The 14,750-nt window shown below is 41.6% G+C and overlaps 1 protein-coding gene across 1 annotated transcript in view; it reads right to left on the bottom strand.

Annotated features, from left to right (window-relative positions):
- AFG2A (AAA ATPase AFG2A) overlaps positions 1–14,750 on the bottom strand; it is a 343,648-nt gene that overhangs the window by 54,318 nt on the left and 274,580 nt on the right. Inside the window, 1 exon segment of the mRNA XM_090034520.1 lies at positions 10,479–10,643. Within this exon segment, the coding sequence (XP_089890646.1) occupies positions 10,479–10,643 (165 nt within the window).

The raw sequence follows: 14,750 nt of genomic DNA, 5'->3' as shown, positions 1-14,750 counted from the left end.
TATATTATATATACAAAAACACACACACACACATACACACACAGTTCAATGAAATGCAAACAGGAAGCTATGCAATTAAAATACACTTCCTTTGTTCACAGGAACAACAGTGAAGTTTATTAAAGCAATCTGTTATAACCCTTCCTCCTCCTTTTTCAGATTCTTCTTTCCAGGGATATAGTTCCTCTTTCCTTTTTGTTGGTGTTTCTTCAAGCTTGACAGCAATTTAACTGGCACTGCACCAGAAATACAAGTAGGGCAGTACAAGGTGTTCCTGAGTATGGCTTAGTCTGGTATAAACATCCTATATGAATTAGCCTTCAGGTATTGTAATTTAAATGTTCTTTGTGCCAACCAAGGTAAAAATCTAAATCTATTAACCAGATATTACAATCCATGTGTACGTGCTACCTTTATTTTTTTGCTTTTTGTGTTTGGCCAGGTGGAGGGGTGAGTTGACAGATGGATTAAGGGAAAGGTAGAATGGAATGTATATGTCCCTAGCTATTAAGAGCCATAAAATATGAATATTAGTCTTTTATTTACTAGGTATTGGTAACAGACCTCATAACAGACTTCTTAGTAAAACTTCCTGCCATGCCTTAAAATCTAAGCCATAGAAGAAAGTAGAGTGGAGTTTTAAACGCATGGAAATATTTTTCTTTTTAGGAATATGCACAATAGTTTATGGAGTCAGCAGGAATGTTAGGTAAATATGTAGGGCCAGATCTTCTGCTATTGGACTTTGACAATCTCATTAATATCAAGAGAGCTACAACCACCTACACAAGCTGCATGCAGTTGAAGATCTGACCCTATAGTACTAGTTTCATTCTCAAAGCTCGTTCTCTATCCACTTGAACCCCTTTTTTGTGGCTTTGTGGTATTTTTTTTTTAGACCTTGCTCTAAACTCTACATCTACGATCAAGAAACTTATCAAACTCAGTCAAATCAAAACCAAGTTATTGCATTAGGCAAACTTAATTGTGAGCTACTGTGATACCTGTTTGCTCATAACAGCAAATGCCAGTTTCATTACTTTGAATCAAAACAATACTTCAGTGGCAGGAAAATCATTTTTTTATAGTAGGTACCCAGACTGTTCCTATATAAACGTTAGATTACGACAATAAAACACTTTAAAAAGTAGAAAAGAACCAGTGCTTTTGACTGATGTCTATTTTGTTGTATACCTGGCTTGCTGCAAACTCATTTTTGCTTTGAATTTCATGTGCTTGCCTTTGCAATAGCACGTGTGCTGAAAATGGATGATAAAAGAATTTTAGAACTTACTTGTATAATTTAATAAAAAGAGACAAAAGTCTACTGTAAATAACTTAAAAGCACAAAATTAAAGAGATAGAGAATACAGACACCCTAAAAGACTTATATCCTGGATTTCTCATCTCGTACTGATTTTAAACAGCAACTTGTATGTTTTCATTACAGGGAACATTGGCCGAATACAGGAGAAAAAAGGCAGCCAGTAGCAGAGCTGATTTCTGTCACTTCATAGCCCGGGGTAGGCAATTATTTGGGCCCAGGAGCCATACAGGGAGCTTTGCTGAGCTGTCAGGGGCTTGGTCAGCACCTCCAACCCCCCTCAGCAACATACCAAAACTCTCTATGGAGCTTTTGGAGGGTGGGGAGCAATGTTTGAGAGTGGGAGGGGTGGGTGAGGGCAGAATCATGAGGCCAGGGTGTGGGGCAGACAGCCCAGGCTTGGGTCCCAGGTGAAGCTGCAATCTGCTTCCTTCACAGCTGTACAGAGAGAGGGTACAAGGGGTGCTTGTGTGTGCGTGTCTGGGGGGCGGGCTGCCTGGGTGCTAGGTCCTGTGACTCAGCCAGAGATGAGGAGAGTAGGGGGTGGGGGGCGAGCACGCAACAGAGCTTGTCCAGGTGGTGCGGTCCATGGCTTCCCCTGCAGCACTCCACATGAAGCCATGCCCTGCCCAAGGCAGCCTGCACCCACCGGCCTAGCCCTGCACCCTGTTCCCTGCGCTTCTCTATGCCCTTTGCCTCCAGCAGGAGCTACCTGGCTGAAGCTTCCCCCTGCCTACTCACCCAGGGTGGCACAGCAGGGGCAGGAGCCACCACTGGAGGCAAGGGGAGCAGAGCAGAACCCAGCTGACTGCAGCCACACTGATAACAGCTCCACTGGAAGCTGCGTGCACTGGCTGGGGCCTGGTCTGGTGGAGCTGCTTTGTTCCCCTTGCTTCCAGCTGCAGCTCCTCCTCCTGCTGCCCCACTCTGAATAGCAGGAGAGATTCAGCTGGGCAGCTCCTGCCTCAGTGAGCCAGGCTCTGGCTCCAGCTTCCAGCTGCACCCACTCCACTCACTTGCAGGTGGCTGCTCATTGTGCACACATGCTTCTGTTATGCTTGCAGAGGATTTTTGATAGAGATATGGTAAGGTGGGAAAGTGGAGGAGAAGAAGGGGAAGGAGACCACCAATACAACCTTACACAACAAACTCTGACAGTCGGTGCTTTGGTGAAACTTTCTGGAAAATATGAGCTTAATCCTTTTAGTAAGAAGCTGTTCTAGCACTGGGGTACTGCTTGTCTGGATGTTGCCAGGGCTATGAGCCCTTCTTTTCACATCTTTGTCCACAGGCATGTCTCAGAAAGCTTTTCCCTCTTCCTCTGGGCTAGGGACAGAACGATTTATGTGATCAGAAACCAGTTTAAACCTGTAGCTGAACAGAAGTTCAGCAAATATAAACTGGTTTCCAAATGGCTGAACTCAGTTTAAGATCAGCCTGAATGGATGTAGTATCAGTCTTAACTGATTTAGGTTAATCTGGTCTATGGAACATGTCGCAGATCCCCTCCCAACTCAATTACGTCACAGTCCTTCATATCCCAGGAGCCTGTGCAGGGGGGCAGGCTAGCCTCTGCCAGTGCTTCTCTGCTCTACCCAGCTGGGCTGGCTCTGCCCCATGCGGTCACAGAGCAGGACATGGGGGCAGGAAGTAGGGGAAAGGAGACCCAACCTAGCCTGGTCTCCTCCCCCTTCAGCTGGGGCCGGTCCAACTGGGAGTGGCCCCAAGCCATGAGGGTCCTCCATCTCCTCCAGGCCAGCTGCACAGCCCTGCCCCTTGACAGTCTCTGCCTCCAACCTGAAGCGGGGAGGCAGGAACAGAGCCCTCCTGCCACATGGCCTTGGCTCTGGGCCAGCATGGGAGGCGCCTGCACGGTGGAGAGGCTTCCCCTGCCCTGCTACCAAACACTCCTGTTCCTGCTGTCCAGCACAAGTCTCTGGGCTGCCTGCCATGTCTTGCTGGCTACAACTGGGACAGGGCTCTGGCAGGATGCATGAGGTGGCCCAGGGGGCTTACACCAGGCAGCGGCAGGGACAGGAGCACTCCATACAGGGAAGGATCAGGCTCCACTGCCTGACGCAAGTCTCCCAGGCTGCCTGGCATGTTCTCCTGGAGCCCAGTACCAGTGGCAGCTAGCAAGATATGCCAGGAGACCCAGGAGGCTCATGCTGGGCAGTGGAGCATGATCCTTCCCTATATGGAGTGCTGCTATCCCTGCCACCACTCACTGCAAGCCTCCTGGGTCACCCAACAGGTCCTGCCAGCTGCTGTTGGTGCCAGGCTCTAGAGGGACATGCTGGGAGGCCCAGGGGCTTGTGCCAGGTGGCGAGACATGGCCCTGCCCTTTATGGGTCGTCAACATCCCTGCAGCCTGGCGCAAGCTCCCCAGGTCATTCAGCACAGCTCTCCAGAGCCCAGGACCTTGCCCCCCCTGCAGCTCAGGCAGATCCCAGGCTTGCTGGGGGAAATCCCCAGAGGCCTAGGGCTCTTCCCACATGGGCAGATGCCTGGCTCAGGACCAGCATGGGACAGAGGACTGTTTCTCCCCCCTGTGGGGGGACAGCAGGGTGTTGGGGGGGATGTGCCAGCCAGTCGATCAGGGATGGCCCAGTAATGGTTGGCAGGCTGGGAGGCATGCTACAGCACGCCCTGCCTTTTGGCCTCTACCAGTGCAGGCTTCTGCCTGTCTTTCCCAACTCAGAAGTAAATGTCTATTCTGTTCATTATCAGTTCAATCTACGCAGCTTAGGAAAAGACTGAATTGACTCCATCTTGGGCTTTTTGACGGTCTGTACATAGCCCGAATGACTGGAGGAAAACATTCTAAGCTATCCTCTTTCCAGCTCTCAGAGAAACAGCTCATCCTCTCTACTGCTAGGTGGATTATACTCACACTACCTCTTCCCGAAGCTGAAGTAGGACCTAGGTGCTAAGATGATCAACAGAGTCAAGATGATAGCATATGCAATATCAGAGCTTTAGGATTAAGTAGGGAGTTTATGGATTGTTCATTTGGATTTTATGCACCTAACCAGCAACTAAATTGTACTTAAGGTGTCTAAATGTCTTCTTTGGATCTCACCCATACTTCCTTAAATTTTTTTTTATGGGATTCACCTCATGTATCCTGAACAATGATATTCTGAAAACATCTTGACTGCCAGCTATTTCCTCACCTTCCATCCACTGGTGCCAAACATACATCCTCAGAGCTCATAAAAGTGAGTAGGAAGATGGTGGTCCCACCTTACCTTTATTGGATAGAATCTAAATCTTTTTCTTTCCAGTCCACCCACGCAAAAAAAATTCATTCACAATGACAGAAATTAATAGTTTCGATGTATCATTCCAAGAGAAACTTAAAAGGTACATGTGGGGTGATCAGCACCTTAGTCTTGCTATTTTGTAATCTTATGTGGTTCCCCATTCTAAAACAATCTGTACATAAAAATATTGTAACTTGATGTTGAGCTAAATGCACCTTCAATGAATACTAAAGCAAGAGTGGGCAACCCCTGGCACAGGTGCCAGAGCATGGTTTGTGAAAGCAATTTGCTCAGCACACGCAACTCGGGGTATATGGTGAGGAAAGGGCCACAAGGATCACGCCTTTTGTGGCTCCCCCACCATCTGCCCTGACACACCAACATCTTACAAGTTGAGGTTGCAGGTGTTTTTGGCACTGCCCAAAAACGCTGCTGACCCCTGTACTAGAGTTATCTGTAAGGTCAGGTCTAAATAACTTTGGTCATGGACAAAACATTAATATTGTCCACCAAGCATCTTCTCTCACAAATTTACTTGAAAATACAAGTATCTGTCATGATTCTTAAAAGATGCAATTCAGAGTCTAATCTTAGGAAGTCAGAGATCTGTAAGATGCAGAACATGCTCAGCTGTAAATGACCTAAATGGGAGCACTCAGAATCTTCAGAATTGGGACATTACAGCTGAAACTTTCCTGCTTCAAAATGAACCATCTGAGATTCAGGTACTAGGGTGACTACAGGAGCAAGACGTTTACAAGTTTAAACCAAATGCAAAAATGCATTTTCCCCATATATGAAAACTTATGGTGCAGGATATACAATGTGAAAGGGATCTTCTTTCCTATGATTCATCCACATTTCCCCTGAAATTTTTCTTTGTGTCCTCAACCAGTCTCAGCCTTACATCATTTCTGACCACCGCATAGGCTTGATTCAGCGTCCAGATTAAATTTAACTGAAGAGCCCATTAGAAGATTGACCTGTTTAAGAATTGCAAGTATAAAGACTTTGTATCACTTTGTTCTTTATCCCAACCTCTCCCATCTTTAGAGTGCATGCTTCACTGGGAAGGTAATTTCATTTGTTCAACTACTTATGCCCATTATCTGCTGTTGTGTTGTTCACAACATAATCCTCTATTATTAGCAAGTTGGCTTCTTTCATATGGTTAGAAGGCATTTATTTAGAAGTTCAGATTTAAAAATAAAAAAATCCATCACATTAAAATAAAGCAGCCCTTTGTATTTTGGAATGAAAATGCAAACTGCTTGAGCATGTGCATTGCTGCAAAGTTTCTTTTTTGGCACCAAATTATCTTTCATGTGAGCCACAGTGAAACTTGGTTGGCGTTTTGTTTTGCATGTTCTACGTTTACTCTGGGAGTTACTGGAAAGAAAGAAAGGTACTTTTACATCAATTCTTCAGCTTCAACTGAGTACAAATGAAAGATTTATGTCTCTCTCTCGTTACTATTGTTTCCTATAAGCATAGAAACTGATATTCCATACAGATGATGCCAGCCGTTTCTCTCATGCCACCAACTGCTCTTCATTTATTTAAAAATAAACTCTCTCATAAACTCATTTTTCATTAACATACCTGTCCAAAGGAGACATCATTGGTATCATTTCTAACCAGATCTAAGTTAAAACAATCCATGTGCCACTTAAAGTGCTGCTCACTGTCTTCTTTGCAGCTCTTGCCTTCTAAATTTAAATACACATGTTATTTTGTGTTGGGGCTCAGGTAATGAATGGCAACTTCCTCGCCCTTTGATTTTTCCCCCTTATTTATCCAACTATTTTCTTAAATGTTATTTTAACTGCAGAAACGATGGTCTCTGTCCCCACTGTTCTCCATTCACAAATCAAATTCCAAGCACTGAAACTTCAGGTAATTCCTTTCCTTATTTAGGCTGTGAAGAAAAACGGTAAGTCCATTTTTTTCCAAATTCAAACCTACAGAAAACATCATTCTTTATATTTGTAAAAGTAGTAGTTCCTCCTCCTGTATGCCAATATGTGTTCCAACTACATCCCCGCTTCTTTGTGACCATACAATTTCAGTATTACAGGATAAGTAAAATGATAGCAGGTATTTTGTTTTTATTTCCACTAGTGCTTTGGGGGCTTTGGCTGTTTGTATTTTCTATTACAGTGCTGTAAGAGTGATGTTGTAGCTGTGATGGTCCAGAAATTATGTGAGAGGCAAAGATTTCTTAGGGTTATATTTTTTATTGGACAAACTATGTAGCTGGGATAAAGTTAGACTAGAGAAAATAGGAAATGATTAAGAAAACCTCACTTGAACCATGTCTGACCAGGAAAGTAAGCTCTTATTAAGGCCTGTCATATATTTCAAGACTTCATGGAAGAAAATGAGTGAGATTTAAGGAACTTAGGTTAACTAGCAAGTGATTTTTTAAAAAGTTATGGGTTCTGACTTTAAAATGTTGGTTTTGACTGCAGGAAGTATAGTTAAAAATAAATCGTATAAACTACTGAAAGTTGTGCCTAGAACACCTTGGTCTGGGGCACTAGAATGAAAACCACCCTAGGAAATGTTATGACTAAATTGCCATATAATATAGTGATTTTTTTTTTCTAAACAGAACTTTTAGGAACTTTGGAAAGCTGGCCTAAAACCTTGCTTATGTATATCACATTAACACAGAAACACCAAAAAATGGTTTATAAGCACAAATTCTTTTGTAACTAGAGATGCTGTTACATTAACCCTTGTTAAAAGGTAAAAATGCTGAAAATAACTTTGTGAAAGATTAGGTAATTTACGATCCTTTTTTGCTTTTTTTTTTTTTTTATTAGATCCAATGAGTACTTCTCAATTTCTCCTCCCTGATACTGCTAGAAGCTTCAGCGATGTCAAGACGGAAATAACGTAAGCACTATTTATTCTTCTCATTGTTTCCTATGGCTTTGTTGTGTCCAGGGGCAGCAGCCCTGAGGATCTTTAACAGAACTTCCTAGAAGAGAACTGTGATTGAAGGGACCAACTCCCCACCAGAAATATGAAGCATCAAGGGAGACAATAAGTCAACCTAAGAACATGACAAGGCAGATAGTTGGTTACTACAGACCTTTCATGAGAGAAAACAGACCTTCCTTGTGAATGACTTGTTCCTAGCAGCTGCATGAAAAATTTGCCTGTGTTCTTGACAGAAGGAGGAATGCCTTAGGGAGGAGTGGGGGAAGAAGCCAGAGAAGTCTCTTTGGGGAGGGAGGGAATGCTTTTCTGTGTTGGTTCCTGACTCCTAGAATGCTTTATTCTTCTTCTAACCATCCTTGGCATGGGAGAGGAAGCCAATCTTACTATTTAAAAAAAGTTCTAAGTATGACTTTATACCACTTGTACTTTAAGCTGTATCTATAGGAGTTCACTTGAGACACCGTAGGAGCTACAAGCACATATATACTGAGTATAAACATGAGGCTGCACTAGGGAATGACATAAGAGGTTACGGTCATTTTTTAAACCAAACTTCTCCACAACTTAGGAGTGCTCAGATATAGGGTTTGGCTTAGACCCATATTGCTGAGTTACTAAATACTTAACATATGACTGACCCCCCCAAGGGTGTTTTTTGATTTTTGCACTTCACTTAGAAGGGGAAGGAAGAAACTTCACAATTCACTTATGGATCTTGCTCTCGCAAGTTATGTCCCACTCCTTTCACTGTAAAGCTGTAAAAATAAATACATTTTGTTCTCTCTCTTTTATATATCTGTTATATATTCATTAAGAGGTACAAATCGTAAGTGGTAAGAAAAAGATACAAATATCAGATATGAAAAATGCCAAGCATAAAGTCTATATGCATGCTAGACTGTTTTACTTCAGCTCATTCTGGGATAGAGCAAGACACCTCTATGAGAAGTTCCCTATTTATACAGCATATTAACAGTCACAAAAACAAGTATTTCCCATTTTATCGGTAAACAAAGGATAGAACAGTAGATATGGGAACTTGCCATTCAGCAGCGGAAACTATTTGTAAAGCTGGGAAACTGGAGACACCAGGAAGAAAAGGCTTAATGAAACGGGGCAGAGTCTGTGCCAACCGTCAGATTTTTTACATGTACTTCCAAGTAACACTTACTGAGAAGTTCTCTCTGTACTGCTCTGTCACAATTGCAACACTTCTTTGAATGATGCAAAATAAAGATAATATGATCATAACTCATGTTATGATAAATGCTACTGTAAAAATAGTTTATTCCTGCTACTAGTCTTTAGATGCAATCAGTGATTGATTAAGTAATTTAAGGTTTGATTTCATATAAAGCCACAGCCAGGGGACAGTTTCTTTTCTGTAATCATCAGCTAAATTACAGGAACTTTCCATTACTGCTTTGGATAAGCTAGATCTAACAGGATCTCCCCAGAAATGTTTTCAATTAAACGATCCTTTCTCCAGCACTTGCACTCTGGGGAGAGGGTAGTTTAACATACATATTTCTTAATTGTTTTTAACCTTTTCAGAGGCTTAAAATTTAGACAAATTTGGATGAATTCTCACAAGAATGGCAAATGTCATATCACTGACAGCAAAGTGATGATGACAAGTCTGCTCCAAAGCATGGAGTTCCCCAACAAAACGGATGTAACATTTTTTTTTTAAAGAGAGAAAAACAACATATTTTTCCTGGTTTTATTCTCAGGCAGACCTCTAGCAAGGACAATTTTAGCCTGATCAATCAAAAGGAAATGAAAATGAGATCCTATAATAGAAAGCTTTAGGTAACCTTAACTACAGATTGCCTACAGTGCTAGTTATGTCTATAAAACCACAAATGCAGTGCTAGTTATGCCTATAATAACAGTGTTAGTAGTGTCTACTTACAGGTGGCTGATACTTTCCATCATTAGACTCAGACCCCTCTAACACCACAACCACTAAGCACCTCAACAAATAAACCTGGTACTTTTAATATAGATACATATAAACAAACCTGGTATGTTTAATATATTCATCCCCTCCCCTGAATCCCAGATATCAAATAAGGCATTTTAAGGGGAAATAAAAAATTCTTCCTGAACACTGTACATGACTGGCAGAAGCATGGGATTAATACAGGATAATACAGTGCAATGAGTATTCTACACATATGAATAATTCAGAGCCAGGACTAACAAGGAAAGGAAACCTAATCCAGAAAGAGCTATCACAACTACTAAGCCTAGCAACTGCACAAACACTACTGTAGTATGCCCTATAATATAAACCTAAGAATTTCTTCAAAGCACAAACTCATAATATGTAACTTGGGATATTGCAAGCCCATCACCCCAGCACAGAACTGCAACACTCAACGTCCTCTGTCTTGTACTGAGACTACTTTTTCTAGTTTTAGTTTCAGCCTCCAAATCTGACCCCTTTGTGGAAAGATATTTTCTAGAAAGAAAATGTGTAGTGTTCCCTCAAAGAGTTCCCCACATTGTTTTGTAGTTCTTTGTCCTTTACATAGAATAGGCTAATGATCATACCTCCAAATAGGAAAGCTCTTCAGAGATCAGCAGGAAGCTGAGTTCAGCTGTCCAGAGGACCCATACCGTCTCACCACTTTTGTCACTTTTCACTATCTCTCCCACAATATAATTTCAGCGGGGTCATCTTACCTCTGCTCCCCCTTTGACCAGGGCTATTCTTGAAACTGCTCCTGGAATAGCGACTTCATGTTGGATTATCTTTCTGGCAAATCACCAAGGAAGTGCACATAAAGAAAGGGCACTGTATTCTCACATATATTTGTCTTCACAATTTCCTTCACTTACGTGAACTGATCTTAATTAAAGTTGTATTTTTTTTTCAAAGATAGCTCTATGTTTTCACTCCTGAGCCATTTGGAGAATAGAAATTATTTTACCTCTGCTCCTGAATACTTGTGTGTGTGCTGAACGAGGTCCTTCAAGCAGACTTCATCACTGATGGGCATTGATTGAAACTGAAGTTTAAAAATCTCTTGACGAGTGGTTTCATCTGGCAAGGGGATGTAGATGATTCTGTCAAGTCGTCCAGGTCTCATCAAAGCCTGTTATGAGAACAGCATACAAATCAGACAACAAAATATGGAACAAGTCAACAATAAGATAATTTCTCTCTTTCCCACTAACAGTTAGGTCATGAATAGACAGTGTTATTCTCAGATGTTAGAGCTTTCCAGTAAATGAAAAGAAACCGATTCTAGCTATTGAAATTATATGAGTTACCATTTTTAAGAAGCAGAACATTTTCCTAAAAATTTCAGACTTGTTTAATTGAAGCTGGAAAGTTAAAACTTAGCTTATGAGCCATTGTCTTTTTTCCCCACATCTCCTCTTCAGTCAAGAGTACATCAGTAAAGACAGAAAATATAAATAATACATAAATTTACTATTTTACATTGTGGTATGATCTTGCTAGCTCTTTAAAAATTTATAGCAAGAAAAGGTATCCTTTCACTTTTTATTACTTAGAAAAGGTAATGGTGAGCAGTACCATCCAATGGCTTTGAATTTTAACTGAGAAATTGATTTCAAGAACTATAGTTTAGTGTATTTGACTATCAATGTAAGTTGCTCTGAGAGGAATGTTTTCCTGATGTGCTACAAAGCAACTTAAAATTAAACAATGGAAAATAGTTACAAGTTGCACCCCTAATTTTGCAGTCTTATGCATATGCATAACTATGAATTTCTAATAGCCATTTTGTGCTCAGTAGAACTACTCATAGCATGTAAAGCTAGGAGTGCTCTTCAGTCTTTGCAAGAGCATAAGAACATGTGGTGCAATGGCACAATAAACTAAGGCAATAGTAACACCAAAATATATAAATGCATAAAAGATAAAATATAAATAAGAACAGAAAAAAGGAAAATAAACCCCATCCCTAACTACAAACTGAAAAATAGCCATATAAAATAAATAAAGCCTCCCACCCCACAATTTAAGTATCCTGTTTTTTTCTAAAGGCAAAAAAAAAAGTCCAAGTCTTTTATGTAAAATTTCTAAGCTGAATAATGGCCCAAATTCTGAGGCCCTCATTCAAGCAAAACTCATATGGGAGGCAATGGGAATTCTGTCTGTGTCAGGACCTCTGCATTATGTTATAAGGAAGTCAAAAATATTTTGGAAGCCAACTCTTTAAACATTTGAGGCGAAAGGGAATCATTTCTATGTTTTTGGAAAAGTCTTCCATATTTTTGGAAATTGTTTTTTTTTTTTTTTAAAGTTTCATTAGCTCATAAAGAACATCCATTTCAGGGAAACATATAACCCAAGTGCATGCAAATACTATTTAAAATACATTTTTAACTGAACCATGTTTATAAGTTTCAGTATATAACCTAAATTGTTTTTATGTTATGGTTCTCCCTTGGGCAGTGTGGTTTGAGTTCCAGATGACTTGAGATACTGCACGGTTGTCCTGGGCTGTCAGCCAGTAAGTCTTTTCCCAGCCTAATCATGTCAGTGAAAGTCATAGTGAAAAAAATAGTAGGAAAGAGCCTTCCTTCCTACACAGCATTGATCAAGTTAACACCCTTCCTAGAGTTTCTTTAAAAAGACTGCTATGATGCTTCAGGCTGGAAAAATGTACCCTGAATGTTAAGAGATGTCCTGTTATTTTTAAAACAAACCATGACAATTCTCAACTACAGAAAGTGTACTAGAGTACATTGTACCCCATCTAGCTATCCACAGGAGCACCCATGGCTTCACTTAGGGACTCAACAAGCTAAAGAGACAATGCTGCATGTTTTATACTCCAGCATCTAAATCATTTATATTAGGGCACTTCCATGTTCTGCCAACACATTTGAAGGAAGAACGTGCATATTTCACGACTAGGCTGCGAAGGGTGGCATCATACTGCAACTGTATTTCTTCTGTTCTTAAGAAAATGCCTATAACTAATCCTATCACCTACCAAAAACAGAGAATGTTCACACGAGTTCAATGGTGTACTTCACTTAAATCAGGGCAGATTTAAATTAGGAAGCCTACTTAATTAGGACATTTCCTAGGAAGACAATTTAGCTGAAAGCCCAATGCTGCTGATACAGTTAGTAAAATCTTCTGGCTTCAAGGGGATTCAGTCATCTGGTACCAACTAGGAAAGTGGTACTAATTTAGTAGATGTTAAGAGTTATGAACCCCAAAAAATGACAAAGCCAGTAGGGAAATACAGATTGCCCAAGCGAGGGACTAACATAGGAGGGATTGGGGGGGGAGGAGGGGAACGCAGCTAGGTTACAGAAAATACAATGTTAGCCAACTAAGGCACTAAATTCTAAGATGTGGTATTTTAAAACAGGAGAAGAACTACTTCACAAAGTTCAAAATGGAATACAGAGACTATAACATTAATGTTATAACATTAACATTATAGTTAATATTAATCCATTAAAGTTCAAAATGGAATCCAGATATGATAACATTTTTCACTTGGTCTTCACAGAATGCTTGAATGGTTGTGTTTTCAAAGAAACCTTGAACCTTGAGGCCCATCTGACGTGCAGTGAGGGCCTACCAGCTTTTCTGGCCAACAACATACCATCATGTCTGGCTGCCTTTGACACACATAGCCTGAATGACTGTGCTAGACTAATTGGCACAAGTCTAGGGCTTGATCTTAGGTTTCTGGAGCTGCAATGAAATCCCTTAAGTGCTCCATCACTCCTAAATGGTGGCTCAAGCAAAAAATACTGACACATTTTGATAAACTCTTTACCATATTTTCTACTTAAAAGGCAAAGTATTGTTAAATTTGTATTTCTGTAGTGCTTAAAGGCCTCAGCTAGGACAGTGCCCCATTGTACTAAGAAGCATACAAAAGTGAAAGCTAGTTTGAGCTCTGAAGAACTGGCAGCTTAAACAGACAAGACAGACAAATGGCAGTGCTGCTGTAATCCCTGTTTTAGAGAGGAGGAACTGTGTTACAGAGTGATTAACAGTCAAAATCTTTTCTGCATTTTTTCTCTGCATGAGACCACAGGAGTAGGTGACCCACAGAGTACATTCTCCAAGTCTGAGGCCTGAAAAATTCTACCCCAATCTCCTAATCTCAGCTCATATCATCTCTAAACTACAAAAAATAGCTGTGGCAAGAGGTTTCAGTATTGAGCCCTGATTTCAGAAGAATGAAGGCCTGAAAAGGCAGGTACTTACTACCTCTGCACTTCATGAGATGGGGGCTATGAATCTCACCTGCCTCCCAAAAATCTTACTTTATCCAATATCACGTTCCAAAAAATCATCTATCCAGCTGACTGGTGATATAGAGCACAAACTTAAAGCCTTGTTACTTGCATATGAGAAAGAAGAAAAGGGCCACAGACAGGCGATCATTTCTACTGGTAAGAATTTCTCTGAAACTGTTACTGGTAGAAAAATAGCCCAGGAGCTGGAGTGTACATGTATTCCAGTCCTCTGGACAGGGACCTACACAGGCAAGCTCTCCAGCCAGGTACCACTAGAGGGGCTGCTTTCTGGCCACCCCCATCCTTAGGGAAGCCCATTAATTGATAACGTATTCTGTCCCCAACCTGGGAGGGGGACAGAGTGCCAATATGCAGCCTCCCAGCTTTTGAACAGTCTTGTGTTCAGCAATGCATGGATTGAGGGGTAGGGACAACCTCCCTGACCCTGTCTCCTTGGCATTTAAAGCCCATGGGGTCACGAGCTGTGGTGGAGGGGGAAAGGGGTTGTGATTTAAAGCCAGCGAGGCTGAGAACTGGGGCAGCACTAGCTTCCCCAACCTGAGTTCCCAAACCCAAGAGCTTTGACATCTTTGCCTGTGCCACTCAGCTTGGCAGTGGGGGCAAAGAAAAGCCGGACAGGGCTAGAAATTGGGTTTGGGAACAGCCTCCCAGAGACTGGGTCCAAATCCTGAGTCCTTTGCAATCCCTACCCCTGCTGCCCCACTGGGCAGAGCGGTGAGGATAGCAAGGGGAAGCTGACAGCCGCCAGCTTTGAATATGCTGCCCGAGAGATAGCTTCCCCATGCAATTTAAGAACCAATGCCCACAGCCCCCTATAGCAGAGCTGAGGGAACATAGGGCCGAACCACCCACCTCTGACTAAATGCTAAGGAGAAGCTCATATACTGAACATCACTGCCTTTGTTAAAAACAACACAATTCGTGGATACGAATGGTGA

The sequence above is a fragment of the Crocodylus siamensis genome, chromosome 2 (assembly GCF_052110815.1).
Source record: "Crocodylus siamensis isolate JL-2025a chromosome 2, ASM5211081v1, whole genome shotgun sequence".
Taxonomy (NCBI): Eukaryota; Metazoa; Chordata; order Crocodylia; family Crocodylidae; genus Crocodylus; species Crocodylus siamensis.
This window is presented reverse-complemented; position numbering and strand designations above follow the sequence as displayed.